Source organism: Priapulus caudatus, unplaced genomic scaffold, assembly GCF_000485595.1.
Source record: "Priapulus caudatus unplaced genomic scaffold, Priapulus_caudatus-5.0.1 Scaffold22, whole genome shotgun sequence".
In the NCBI taxonomy this organism is placed as follows: Eukaryota; Metazoa; Priapulida; class Priapulimorpha; order Priapulimorphida; family Priapulidae; genus Priapulus; species Priapulus caudatus.
Genome location: NW_014577083.1, coordinates 360,151 through 375,090, shown reverse-complemented (window position 1 = coordinate 375,090; position 14,940 = coordinate 360,151). Strand labels below are relative to the sequence as shown.

Sequence of the window (14,940 nt, the reverse complement as noted above, 5' to 3'; positions counted from 1 at the left end):
GGGTGTGTTACATGGAACCAGGAGTAGATAATAGGAAATACCCTATTATCTACTCCTGATGTAACTTATGCCACTGCCAGTGCATGTGGTGGTGATAGCACTGTGTAGTTTTTGCCTGCGTTAATTAGTTACAGGTGACAGCTCTCTATTTCGGCCTGTAGGCTTGCGTAGGTAAATGGATGAGTGTTTACCTATTCTGTCTTGCAAATAGTTGTTGCTACTACGTACGATGGGAGCTTCCATCTTTAATCTTAAGACACTTAGATGTACGCGTCATCTCGTGGCAACTTTCATAACGATCCCAACGAACTTTCCTTTGAGAAGGTTCTTGATACCATCCCTGTGCCTTCCACTGTTTCGGCGCGTATATGAACACATTTGGGACTAACAGGGTTTACTAGAATCAGGAGCTAATAATGACAAATTTGTCATTATTAGCTCTGCAGCTAGAATCCCACCACTCCACCACAGAGTCACCGCTGTAGACGTTAGATGAGCGCTGTCTCTCCGCGGCACTTGTATAGTTTAGTATCTTATGCTATGTTCTTGTATCATCTACACGTTATAATAATAATGTAATATATTATATAATAATTATAAAATAAATTATATAATAAAAACAATATAATAATAATGTAATAACGTAAGATTCAATAGTAGTAATTACAAGGATTTTAACAAAGCAAATAGTAAACAATATAGTGAAGGGATGACGAAAGGACCATACGGTCATCTAGTCGGCCATCGATCCACTGGAAAAATTATAAAGTACGCGGGCAACTGTCATAAGAGTAGAAAAATAATAAAGTAGACGGGTTCTAACAGAATATTCGTGCATATAATAAACATAATTTAGTGTGTATATGGTTATTTATTAACAGTTATTATTACATTATAGTTATTATGTGTACGTTATGAGAGTATAAACATTCTGTTTAAATATTGCTCATCATAGTAATTATTATTGCTTACTTATTGTCTAACGATTATGCAGTTGTGAATCCTTTTAATTTTATAACTTTATTGTTCAGTTATAACTGAACAATTAATTTGTGTTTGAATAATACTAATATAAAGTTATAAAATCAAAAGGATTCACAACTGCATAATCGTTAGACAATAAGTAAGCAATAATAATTACTATGATGAGCAATATTTAAACAGAATGTTTTTAGTAACGACAATATAGATAAACACTATTAAACGTAATTAACAACAAAACAAACATTGTGGAATGTCGTATTTACGTAAACACGTACGTAACATTATGAAACAGCAATGTTTCGCACAGTGTAGCATCTATAGTAGCTCTAGTACTATAGCCCGCGTACAGTTGCCGCAGGCCTGCACATCTATAGACAGTATGAGCCAACAGTGCATAGTACCTATGTAATCATTATTTTATTGATCTCACCTTCGCTCTCAGGACATTGCTGCATAGTGTCCAACACATCATAGTGCTGTTCATGCATGCGGAAAGAATTACTGTAGAATATATTAATATACCTGGATATATGCATGTACATGCGTAGCATGGTCGTATTCATTCATCCAGTTTAAATATTCTAATCCATGTTTGAAGGGAGGGATAATACAGTTAAATTATACATGGGTTACACACCTGTTGCGGCCACATCGCAAAAACGCAAGGTATCTACCACGTACATCCCTTTTGTTGTGTTAACACGGTTTTATAGTTCCTACTCGATTGCATGGCAACTCTATCTCACATTGTCACGATGCGGTCTTTTGATTTGCAAGAGAAAACATGTAAATATATGCATCTTCACATTTGTTTTTGCCAGTGTCATACAAATGAGGATACAATTATTGCCTAGTTGAGAGACAAAAAAAAATCCAACGTAGAATATATTTTATTTGTAATCGTGATGTTTACTTTAGTTGGGACATTTGCTTCGTAGACAGGCACGCAACAAATGACAACTGGCATGGTAGTAGTAAGTGGCTTGAGGGTGTCAACGATTCATGCTATCATAGCTTTAATGTACTGTTGATATCTTAGTAACAGTAGAATGAATGAGTATGATGTAATCAGCTCAGGAAGAAATATGCTATACCAATTATAGACTTAACTATAAATATTATGTTGTATGAGACAATTCGTCTGTTGGAAACAATTACTTTGTATGCACCCATACTCTTTCCCACACCTACAAGTGTAATGATACATCGAACTATCAATTCTGAAAGTGTTTCCCAATAGCGAAGATGCCAATATGCAATGCAATAGTTAAAAATCGATTGCCGAATTTTTCGCCGAACAATTGATAGGTTTTGATGTTTGCAACATTAAAATACCTGGTTAGTTTATTTACTGCTAAATGTATTCTTTTGCACGTGCAAATGCCTAAAAACCATGACTCACCCTTCATTATTTGTTGCTCACTTGCTATGCACACGTGTGTGACTGTGAGCAGAATAGCAGAGTACCATTTTAAAACTAGTATTAGTAAATAAGGTGAGCCAAAACGAGGCTTGATGCAATTCACAATACGATACACAATCTCATAATACACTATTAGTATGGCACTGGCAATAGTTTGCAATAATTTGTAAACTATAGCAATAACATCGACAATAGTATTTGGACCACCACAATACCGCAATAATCACCCCCATATTCACATCGTACGGAATGCTTGCGGCTGCAAAGATGAGAAATTGGCAAACAGTTTAACTGTACATTTATATATCATACATAACTCATAATGTAATGTCGCAGTAGGAAATATTGTGCGTAGTTCTAAAGTATTATCTCATGGTTATATTATTCACGGGTTCTCATGTGCCGCTCGCTTGACTGCTTGTAGAAATCAAGACCGCTTCGTCGTCATGGATAAAGAAGATGTGAAGCCACCTCCGGGTCTCTTCCTCGATGCGCCCGAGACCAGCGGTTCGTCGCCGGTGAGCCCGTCCCCCTCCACTCTCTCCCCGCTCGCCTGCGACAGCAGCCGCAGCGTCGCCAGCGACCCGGCAGCGAACAGCCGCAGTCGTTTCGCGAGCGGGGGACGAGGCTGCGTGGCGACGAACAGGGCGTACGGCGTCACGTCGTCTAGCGCGGCGATCAAGAACCCGCTGACGACGACGACGTGCGACGCGGCGGCGAGGACCGGTGAGACATGTCTCGCTTCGTCTCGCCTCGACGCCGATCCCTGCGAGGCGTACGACGTCGACTCGACGAACAGCGCGACGTTCGGATGCGGTCAGGAAGTCGGCGTGAAGAAGTCGCCGCCGAGCGGCGGCGCGTCGTCGTGCTGCGTGAAGAACGAGAGCAAGTCGCCGGGGTGCGTCGCGAGTACGTCGCGCGATCCATCACCTCCGCCGCTGCAGCCGCAGCCAGAGACGGCAGCGTCACACGCCAAGTTCTCTGGTGAGAGTTTGTGTGTAATACTGGCTTGGTGAATTCGTTGGCATATCTTTCTTTCAATTGTAGTTGTATTGGTTGTGATCGTGGTAGTGGTAGTGGTAGTGGTAGTGGTAGTGGTAGTTGTAGTTGTAGTGGTAGTGGTAGTCGTATGGTTGTGGCAGACAGGTTTTTCTTCGACAGGTTCATGCTTATCGGCCTTGCCCACAGTCTCGCTTTGGGATTTTTCGTGTAACAGACTTTATCCAGCAAAGCTACTGGACTTATAGGGTGACATTGATAGCCAACCCCCAGTGACATGTTACATTTAAAAGGCTCATCTGGATTGATATGAAATTTAGCTAAATGAATGCCCACAATCAAGGGTTTTCATCTTAAAACTAAATGTATAGTGCCACTAAAAATCAGATTTTGTTGCACCGATTTCGTGGTCACAATCACTTCAAGGTCTTCACTTTACATTAAAGGGAGAGTTTACTCTAGGTTCTAGGGTTATTTTCAGCGAATTTAGGTTATAATTACGCTACATAAAAAGTTTCATGGTTCAATCACCATTATAAATATTTTAAAAAAATGTTTGAAAACTAACGACTCCAGCCACTCAAAGCACACGATCTGATAAGTTGCGCAAAACCACTTTCCAGCCAAGGGCTACAGACCGAGGGTGTTACTTATTTATTCATTTAAAAGCAAAAGGATTGTAATATCTTATAAACGACATATAGTTTCAGTTATAATATGGATAAATTTGCCCTAAAATTAATATCGTTCGGTTAAATAGCATTTACCTATAAATATATAATTGCACTTTTGTGATTAGCCCTCGGTCTGTAACGTGCAAAATAAATTGTCAAATACGCAACTTTTTCGGGGTGGCAGCACGGTCGCGGGTGTCATGGCGCCATTCAAATTTCGTAGCGTTGATGTGTAATTAATTATAACAATTAAATTAGGTATCTGGTAACAAATACGTATGGGTATAGACGATTTGTTATACAGTAAGTACAGTTGTATGCAGTAAAATCCTAGAGGCTACTGTCCCTTTAAGCCTGACTTAATGTTCTGCACAAACCTGCACTTGATGAAGTGCAAATTGGAATGCGGAGTGTGAGCCACCATAAGTGTATAGTATTATAAAGGTATTTCATTTTAGAAATAAATGGCATCACGCAGGGTTTCCTCTGAGGGGAAATTCAACAAAGGATGTAATGGCCAGTTAAGGGAAAAAACGCGCATGATGGATTCAAAGGCGTAAGAAAAGAAGAGCAGGTTAGAAAGTGTGGGAAGGTGGTGTCTCAATTGGTGGGGAAACCCTCTAGTTTTTTTTCGAAATGATCTTTCTTAGGTGCACTCTGAGGTTATATGAATCTGCCAAAGAATGAAAAAATGCAACGAAATTTTGTAATGTTTTACCATTATTTTCAAGTACATTTCTTTGATTAAAATCTCTCTAATCAGGGCATTTTCAAGAGCAACTAATCACAAAAAAGTGAGTTTGGACATTTATAGGCATATATTTCGGGTGTCAAAGTAGCCAGCACCTAGTGCTCAAGTAGTCGGTTGTTTTCGCTTGGAGTGGGCTTCTATTCGAACGAAAACCATGCATAATTGACTTGTAAGCGCGGTCAAAAGCACTTATTTTAAATAGCACGTAGCGTACATATATCCCAATGTGAATGTGAGTATATGCGGCATTCATATGCAGTCAATGTTCAATATTCACTATCACTATCATATCAGTAAATACTCACTGGATCTTAAATCTAAAGGCTTTATCTGTCAGTGTCTTGTTTATTGTTGCCTGCGTAGTTTCTTCTTATTGGAGAAGGCAGTTACGTTTATTGCTGGCATGATGAGTTTGAAGTGCTGCTATTGAGGGATACGTCAGTCCAGACTCCAGTGGTTATAGCGTGTCCACCTTTCTCTTTGAATACTGTATGTTCAAACCCCAGCCAGAACAGTGGATTGTCTCAACGTGTTAAAACCTTGCTTTCAACATTAGGTACTGTGAACCCCTCGATTATCAGATGACCACGTAAAATGGTGGTCATGCCTTCATTAAAGGGCCGGACACACTAGGCGATTAAATCGGGTGACTAAATCGGGCAACTAAAGCCCTGTCTACACTAGCAAACTTTAGTTTGCAAACTCGAGCAAACTCCGAGTTTGGCAAGAAAAGTTTTCCAAAGTTGCCAGTGTAGAACTAGTGACAAACTTCGGCAAACAGGTTGCAGAATTAGGCCGTGCACCTCTGACAACTAGTGGTCTGAGGTTTGAACAACTCAGCAATCAAATACAGTTGTAGTCATGTATCACTGCAGAGATGGACACAAAAAGGTCGCCCCAGTAAAGTAACGAAATCAACAGGGACGTATAGTACCAAGAAATTGTTGATTTAATTCAAGAGTAAGAAAAGTATCCATGTTTACAATACAAGCACCCTCAAGAGAAACAAGGGATAAAAAGAAGGCCGCATTGCAGGCAGATTGCCAGCTGGTTGATGCAACGTCTGAGCGCCTATTCCTGCACAGGCAATGAATAGCCCAACTGTCTCTTCATAATACCAGGGTCTGGTCCACAAACGTGGCTTGTTTTGCTTTCGCGACAGACGACGGCGGGCGGCAATAGCAATGCAATAATTGCTGCGGCGCCACACGGACTACTGACACACATCAACCTCTTCGCATGGTGATCCTTCGCAATTGTTCTGGGACATATGGAGGAAAATACGGCCGTCGTTTCCGCTCCAAGCTTATGACAAACTTCAGAAACTTCCCCAACAAAATAAAAGTCTTTTGCAAAAGTTTGTTGCAGGTTTCATAGTGTACGACACAAGAGGACATGCCACAAAGCGCGCGAGAGAGCGCGGGCCAACAACTCCGGAAGTTTGCCCGTCGAGAGGTTAGCGCAAAAGACTAACGAGCTTGCAGGGGGAGAGCGAGCTGAGAAGTTCGCGACGCCGATTCGTATCCGCGAGGAGAGGGGGCGAGCGTGAGCGAGCACTGAGCGCGATGAAATCGGCCGAGCACGGCTAAATCAGCCGGGAACGATCCGGCCTATATTGGCATGAAGGCATGGTGCACCGCTAGACCGTGCGTACCTCGCCGCGCGTGCGTAGCGTGCTGCAGAAGCGGAAGCGCCGGCGGCGACCTGCGGGGTGCATAGCGAGCGCTGCCGTAACGTGCCGCGGCGCGCACTGGCGAGACCACGCGTTCGCGGTGGGCGCGCGTCACGGGCGGTGCTGCGTGCGCCTCGGCAGGGTCTGACAACCGCTCTCGTGCATGCGGGGTAGGGCGCTGGCGTACGCGTGCGAACCTAGACAGCAAGGGGCAGCGTGCCGTGGGAGCGAGCGCGCGGTAGCACGGGTACACGTGCGGCAGCGGCGCATCGCTATATACATGACGACGTCACAGCATATAAACAGGGGCGACAACATGCACGGCGCGGTGGGGAGACGGTAGGCAGTAGCGACTGCGAGGAGACATAGAGGGCAGAGACGAGACCGGAGTACCGCGCAAAGCGCCGAATAAGGGCGGCCGTCAATCGACGAGCTATGTAGCGCGAAGCGGAATCGGGGCGAGTTTTTGAACTCAGCCGGACCAGCCCGGGCGCCGGGACACACTAGCGGACTCGAGAGGAGGCCAGCGACTGAATCGCCGGGCGGGGGCGCAGATGTAGACCCATTCGGGCGACTAAAATCCGCCCGATAAATCAAAACGTTGAAGACTAAGCGGCGAGGTTAAATCGGGCGAACCAAACACCCAAATCCGAGAATCACACGGTATGAGTTTCCCGCTGCGGCAGACGCGACACGTGTGATCATTCCACCCGATTGTACGCTTTTCTGGTCAATTCCCCCGAAAGAGTTTGCTGGCCAGCTTCGCCGCCGATAGGTCCAGCCCTGCGTAAGATTAGGTATGAGTTATAAACCAACGCGAAACCAATCGTGCCCCCCCCCGCATACTCAATCAATCCGCCCCTCCACAGCACGTGACGCAGCGCGATGTGCCACGACCATTCACAACGTGCCCGGCGGCCGCTTTCCTCAACCCCCTGAGCTTTCAGGCCCATACGCGGCCTTGACGCCTCAGCCCGAAGAGACTTCGCGTATAAACAATCGATCCTCTCTAGCTCGTACAGGCGACATTCTCACTATTGCAGTCCGAATAGTTCTTGTTGTTTAGCTAACCTGTGATGTATTCACAATTCAAGGTGCATTGTAGTTGTGGACTATGTGAGTTTTGATATCATGTTAGTCGTCAGTCGATAATAACTTCTTGAATAGACGTTGGTCTGTAAAAACTCACTGATGTGCGGGTGCGTACCAACCTGCGTGCGTCGCCTGCGTGCGTCGTGTGACGTGTCGTGTGGGGTGCGCGACCCCCGCGCGAGTACTAAACGCCAATCGAGTGACGAAAAACAGCCACTGAAACAAGTCACCAACTGGCGAAATGAAAAAAAGAGCCCAACGGAAAATAAAAAAGCCCCCGAAATTTGGGGGCAGGTTGGCAAAAAGCAGCCCCGGAAAAGAAAAACTATATTTTCACAGATGCTGGGCACGTAAAAACCACTCGCAGGCGTGTCCGTGCTCCCGACTATAAAACGGAGGCCCGTCGTTGCCTGCCAATTTGCCTGCATAGATTTCCCCAAGTGATACATCCGCAAGTCTGCCCCGGATTTTGGACCCGACCCACCGCTTACGCGAAAGAACCACCACAAGGATCTGATGCACGCGGCGCGGGATACTGAACGCAGGGTAGGGGGCGTGTGCCTGCGCGAATTCGGCGAGGGTTGTGGCCATATGTCACTTATGGTAATCAAGGTAGTATCCCAGGATGACCCTCTCAAAAAGAAGAAACCAAGAAGAAAAGAGGGGCTAAAAGCGCGAACAATTGCGCCGCTTGGTGATCGCGAGGGCGACACTATCGGCAACAGCTCGTGAAGACATGCCTAGCCCAAAACCAGCGAAGTCACCGAGCGAGATTCCGCGACCGCAGCCACCAATCATCAGAGACCGCAACATTCAAAAGCCCAAACTCAGCGCGCGCTCGCCACCGTCCACGGCACACCAACGTCCGGGTTCGCACGGTTCTGCCCGGCTCCCGACCCGATCAACGCAACCAGCACATATTCAGCTCGTGGCCTGGAGTTCCTCCAGACGCCCCCCTCCGCAGGCCACGCGTAGCTCGCTCAGCGGAAACATCCCCTTTCACGCAGCGACAGCAGTTAATCCAAGCTGTCATCACCTCGCGAGGACCGACGCTAATATAACTCTCAAAAAACGAAAAATGTTGCAAGACTATGCAAAGACTAACGCACGACAACCTGCAATGTGTGGAGCCTCCACAAATATAAGATCGGAAACAATCTTGCAACTACCTCACGACGTCCCTGCGACAGCCGTGAGACAAGTGAGGACAAATCCGGCGATAGTCGTAAGAATTGTCTGACTATAAAAAAATTTCTTCCTGTACCCACGACAAGAATTTATCGCAACGACAGTACCGCAAGACGTCGGGCAAGAACCCTGCTGTAGACACGACTCACACTACAACCAGAAGACATAGATACCACAAAAAATCGTGCAACAAAAAAGGTGCATGTTCAATTTTGCCACACGACGGCAAGTCGATGTCACGATGCTCAAAATTTCGTAGGACTGTCTTGCGACGACCCCCGATGACCCACGATTTGCCCAAATTTTCTGTCGTGTCGTTGCACAAATGCGTCGTGGGCTCGTTGAGACCAGGGCTTTAGGGACTAGTTTCCCATTGACAGTAACAATGACCCCCTTCCCCCCCCCGTAATTGACGATGGGTTCCTATGAAAATTATTTCGGTCTATTAAAAAGAATACTTGTAAGTTTTTAAACACATATTGTTGTATCCCTCGCGACGAAGTCGGCGTGGATACTATGGTTTCATGTCTGTCCAGCCGCCGCCGCCGCTCGGTCCGCCGCAGAGAATTTCCCTTCCGCTCTATAACTCGACCCCTAATTGACCTAGCGCGACCAATCTTCGTATACTTACACATCTTGGGGAGAAGGTGCGCAGCGTACCAAAACCAGGTCACTACGACATTTATTTGACCTTTACCTTGACCTTGATCAGATTTCCCTTTCACTCTATAACTCGGTTTCTAATTGACCTAGCACTAGCAAACTTGGTATACTTACACATCTTGGGAAGAAGGTGTGTCGCGTACCAAAACCAGGTCACGGTGACCTTTATTTGACCTTGACCTTGACCTTAATCATATTTCTCTTCCACTCTATAACTCGGTCCTTAATTGACCTAGCGCGACCAAACTTGGTATACTTACACATCTTGGGGAGAAGGTGTGTCGCGTACCAAAATCAGGTCACTGCGACCTTTATTTTACATTGACCTTAACCTTGATCATATTTCCCTTCCGCTCTATAACTCTGCCCCTAATTGACCTAGCATGAGCAAACTTCGTATACTTACACATCTTGGGGAGAAGGTCTGTCGCGTACCAAAACCCTTAAGGCAACCAATTTTAACATCCTTGCACATCTCAGGCAGATGAGTTGTGTAACAAACCTTTGTCTTTGTGACTTATTTAACTTTACTTACCTTCTACGTCCTTACAGAGATATTTCATTCATACTAGATCACGGGAGATACATGTAGTTGGCAACAACTGCCCTTTCTAGTTGAGTATATAATGCCATGTCATGATCTTCAGTATGATAATAGATACCTAAACTACTTGCATTTAACTCTCGTTGAACGAAGTTGAGTACGCAATAGTGAAGCACGGGCAATGACCTAGCATTACTGGAGGAGTGGGAGGGCCACTATTAAGTATTAATAGCTGATCGTGAATAGAACTGTAAATCATTATCAACCGTTTTGAATCAGTGGCCTTACACCATAGAATCTCGGATAGAGACTATAGATATAGACCATAGAACTTAGAAGGTACATGAAGTGTTCTATTAGATTGGTAGGTAATTAATCCGGATGACTCGGATCCAGAAAAATAACCGATGTTTGTTATATGCGCAGGGCGTCAAGTTCCTATTTTTTCCTTTTTTCTGGGCAATTCCTATTTTCTCCTATTTTCTGGACAAATTCTTATTTTTTCCTATTTTTAAGGGCTTTTCATTTTTCTGAATCCAGAATTGTATGTATCCTTTTCAGAATGCAGGAATTTACATTTCAGGTGACCCAATTTTCACAAATTTCATGGGGGAGAACCCCCAGACCCCCACCCCTTACTTTAAATTACTTTAACGTTTTTATGTTGGCTGGGACAGCCGAAATCATTTATTTGTAAAACTTGAAAAATCTCATATTACACATGGTGTGTCAATAGTTTTGTTATATCAATACATGAAGTTTGACACACTAATCATCTTCTCTGATACGTTTGCTTTGCGCAAGTTCTGAGGAATGTCGTATCATTGTGCATGTCCAGTCATTTATTTTGAAATTGCTACCATTTTGTAGTAGTCTTTTACATGTTTGGGTTCTTATGCATGTAGAAACTGCAGATAAATTTTAACTTGCGTTTCTCTTTAGAACCTTAAAAAAATTTACTATGTGATGCACATTCAAATATATTTTAATTAGAAATAAGCAAAAAACAACAATTGTGGTGGATCGGGATGGCTATAGGGGTGTTGGGAGGCCATCTAATGAACACATATTTCTATTTAACATATTTGTGCTTCATAGTAAAAATTTATTGCACAATTTCTGAATAATCTTATATCATGTGCATGTCTAGTCTTTATTTTTAATCATTATCACTACTATTTTGGAGTAGTCTACATGTATGGGTGCTTATGCATGTATAAACTGCTTATCAATTTTAACATGCATTTCTCATTAAAACCTCAAAATATTGTTCGCATGTGATGTAACTCCAAATATGTATATTAATACAACCATTAATTGTGGTGGATCAGGATGGCTGTATCATGTATGGGTGTTGGGAGGCCATCTAACGCAAAAGATATTCCTATTTAACATATATTTTCTCACCAAAATTCCTATTTTCCTCCTATTTTTTCACATCTGAAATTCCTATTGTCCTATTTTTTGAGCGTCACTTGTCACTTGACGCCCTGTATGCGTTACAACTTACAGGTAATCGGTAGTGAAGCTGTGTGTTCAGAGTGTATATATATGAAAGCCCTAGTAAAGAGCGTGAGTGTGTGATTGCTGCAAGACTGCTGCAGTGTAACAGTTCTGTTAAGAAGCCACGTCTGTAGCAGTATAGCCTTACCACTGCCAGATCCAAGTAACCCCATGTCATCACAATCACCAATACCACAAACCCTGCAAGCATTGCTACAGCCACAACCACCACCACCACCACCACCAACACCACCACCAACACCATCACCAACACCACCACCAACACCACCACCACCAACACCACCAACACCAACACCAATACCAACGCCACTACTACCACCACCACCACCACCACCAACACCACCAACACCAACACCAACACCAACACCACCACCACCACCACCACCACCACCACCACCACCACCACCACTGCCACCACCCCCGCCATTATTCGATGAAGAGAAGGCTTCAGACAGTGTTCCTGCTAAGGAATCGGAGCAACTACAAGGCAGGGTCAATTATGACGTTTCCCTCAGCATGACTGATTAAAAACCAAGAATTGATGACATGCTTAATATGGATAACTTCATAATTATTGATATGTAGAGGTATATTAAATAAAAGCTACCCATTGGCATTAAAGTTCACTTCCTGTTTTAATATAATTTATTTGAGTTGGGGATTGTTTGAGGGATAAGTATGGTTATTGCTCAATTTCAGCAGGCTTCCTAGTGGTGATTTGAAACCTATCGCCAAAGTAGCAAGCCTCAGAATGTGCCTCAGATAATTTAAAATCAAAATTGTTCTGGGGAGCCCACCCTCTCATACCCTCATGTGAGCAGCTAACTGCTTGCTATGGCGCTTAAGCACCACACTCCAGAGAATTAAGGTCTGATAGATATATTTGATTGCTGGTAGACTTTACAGATTACTAGCCCTGTTGGCTAGTGAAGGTTTTAGGTTAGATTCAAGCCCTGTGCAGCTGTGTACAAAAAGATCTCTATCTTGTTCACTTGTAGCCATGTCACCAACGAGTACAGTCGACAACAGTTTGGAAGGACGAGATGACCTTGGCCCTCGACGTCTGTGCCTTGTGTGTGGAGACGTTGCCTCAGGACTTCACTACAGCGTTGCCTCATGTGAGGCATGCAAAGCCTTCTTTAAGCGTACGATACAAGGTCAGCATGTGTAGATAATAATGATAATAATGATGATAGTAACGATGATAAGAAATTACAATAAACTGTCTCATGTTAACATAATGGGTTTTAAGTGGTGAGAAATCACAGAAACCCTCTCGAGATTACATAAAGCAGGGTAATCGGTTAATAAAACAGTTGAAATCACTGGTACATGTGTTGCAATGGTGTGTTACGTGGAACTAGTTTCCAACTCGTAGCGGAAATCATTTTATTGTGGCTTATTTTGTAATAGTTCTTTCCTTGGTGTGAGTAAATGATGAATCCTCCAGAAGAGGTGTGATCCATTACAATACACTGAGCTGCTGTGCACCGAGTCATTTATGTAGCATACAAATCCTGATTGCTTTTTTTGTGGGGTTTCTACAGGGGTTTTTACCAGTTGAGTGGTTTTCCTGAATTGGCGTTTTAGTGGCAAAATGTTGATTCTGAAATGCTGACATTTTATCTACATTTTTTTTAGGTGGAATTGAGTACATATGCCCTTCAGGTGGAAGCTGTGAAATCAGCAAGCAACGCCGGAAAGCCTGCCAAGCTTGCAGGTATCAGAAGTGCTTGCGGGTGGGGATGCTCAGAGAAGGTATGTGTGTGGCTTGGGGATGACAGGTAGGGTAGAATACTGGATTAAATGAGTCATTGTGTATATATATATATGTGTATAAGAAATATATATATATATAATACATATAACACCCAACGTGGCAAGTATGGAGTCCGTAACACCGTTGGACTGACTAAAATGCATCATGTGACTGCCACTTAAATTGACTGCACTATTATGAATTATAACTGTATAATGTAGAATTACAAATTACGAATAATAATGAAGCTAAAATGCTACGGATGGCTAGATGGGAAGCTATATGTAGGTAGAATCGTTACACAATCAGATTCTGCCTGATATGCTATTTACATGGTGATATAGACTCCATATTTAACCCCAATACGGTCTCTACTCCATACCCCATAGGAGATGACTGTAACTAATAAGGCACACGCACATGCACCCACAAACGCTCATGCATATATATATGCGATGTGATTTATTTTTGCAGGCGTTCGGTTAGACAGGGTCCGTGGAGGGCGACGAAAGTACCAGGATGTGAAGTTTGGTGATGGCTGTAAACTACCCACTTACTACAATGCAGGTTTACCACAACAGATGGCCATTGAAAGCTCTGGTTAGTAGGTGTAAGGGGGCTTAAGCCCTATCTCAGATTACGTGAATTGGTTTGTTTCGATTTAGTCTGTTCTAGTCCCCTAACCACAGGAAATCTTTTCTACTATGCTGCCAGATGTCTGGTGAATGGTTTCTCTCGGCCAGAGATTTTTTCCAGCATATGTATTGTTAAAAATGTATTGTAGCACAGGAGGTTTTAAAATTAACTCTTGTATCCAATATCGCTTGCAAATTAGGTCCTACATCAGAGTAGTCGCAGTCTGTAATTATTTGCAGTGTGCTAAAAATTTGCTAATTTGGGCTAATTAAGTTAGCCTCTTCATAGTGTGCTAAATTGTCACATTCAAAATTATGCTGCACTAAATTGTAATATCTGTGCTTCTAAGGCCAGGTGTGGAATAAACCTCAATATATATGTGAGGTATGGGAATTGTGCATGGCTCCATGGATTTCCACTGATGTCTTCTGAGCCGAGCCTGTAAAACGTCTTCAAAATTTGATGAAAAAGTTTAAGGGGTGGTAATAATACACTTGGATTCATCAATTAAGAATAGAGAAACCTACTTGTAACCCTCATCACTATCGTAAACGTCATCACATTTGCCATTTGAAAACAAAAGTTTGAAGTGAAAGAAGTGCTCACACGAGTATGCAAAACATAAATGCTATAGCTTTACTCTTTTCTTACATAGTCTATGGGCTTATAAGACCTTTGCTGATTGGCTGTGATATCCAGATGAGACGGGATACTAGAGAAGCGTTGCCGAAAGAAGGTGTTGATCCCAAGCGCTATAAGCGCAGATCTCGTGCGCAGTTCCGCGGCAAGGCGCACGCGACCGCGGGAACGTCCTACGACAGTATGCAGCGCTGGCAGCTATGGATCCGTGCGCCGAATGCATCGGCCGGCGCACGATCAAGTTCAATGAAAATATCTATAAAAATGTCAACACCTTGAAGAAGAGAGCGAGAGAGAGAGAGATGGAGAGGGAGAGGGAGAGGGAGAAGGCGAGGCGAGAGGGAGGAGGGAGAGGGAGAGGAAAGGGAGAGAGGGAAAGGAGAGGGAGAGGG

General features: G+C 43.7%; 1 protein-coding gene across 1 annotated transcript in view; it reads left to right on the top strand.

Annotated features, from left to right (window-relative positions):
• LOC106812969 (steroid hormone receptor ERR1-like) overlaps positions 1-14,940 on the top strand; it is an 81,822-nt gene that overhangs the window by 44,194 nt on the left and 22,688 nt on the right. Inside the window, exons 3-6 of the mRNA XM_014817000.1 lie at positions 2,832-3,391; positions 12,513-12,671; positions 13,156-13,272; positions 13,748-13,873. Coding sequence (XP_014672486.1) covers positions 2,854-3,391; positions 12,513-12,671; positions 13,156-13,272; positions 13,748-13,873 — 940 coding nt within the window. The 5' untranslated portion in view covers positions 2,832-2,853. The remainder of the gene's footprint in view (positions 1-2,831; positions 3,392-12,512; positions 12,672-13,155; positions 13,273-13,747; positions 13,874-14,940) is intronic.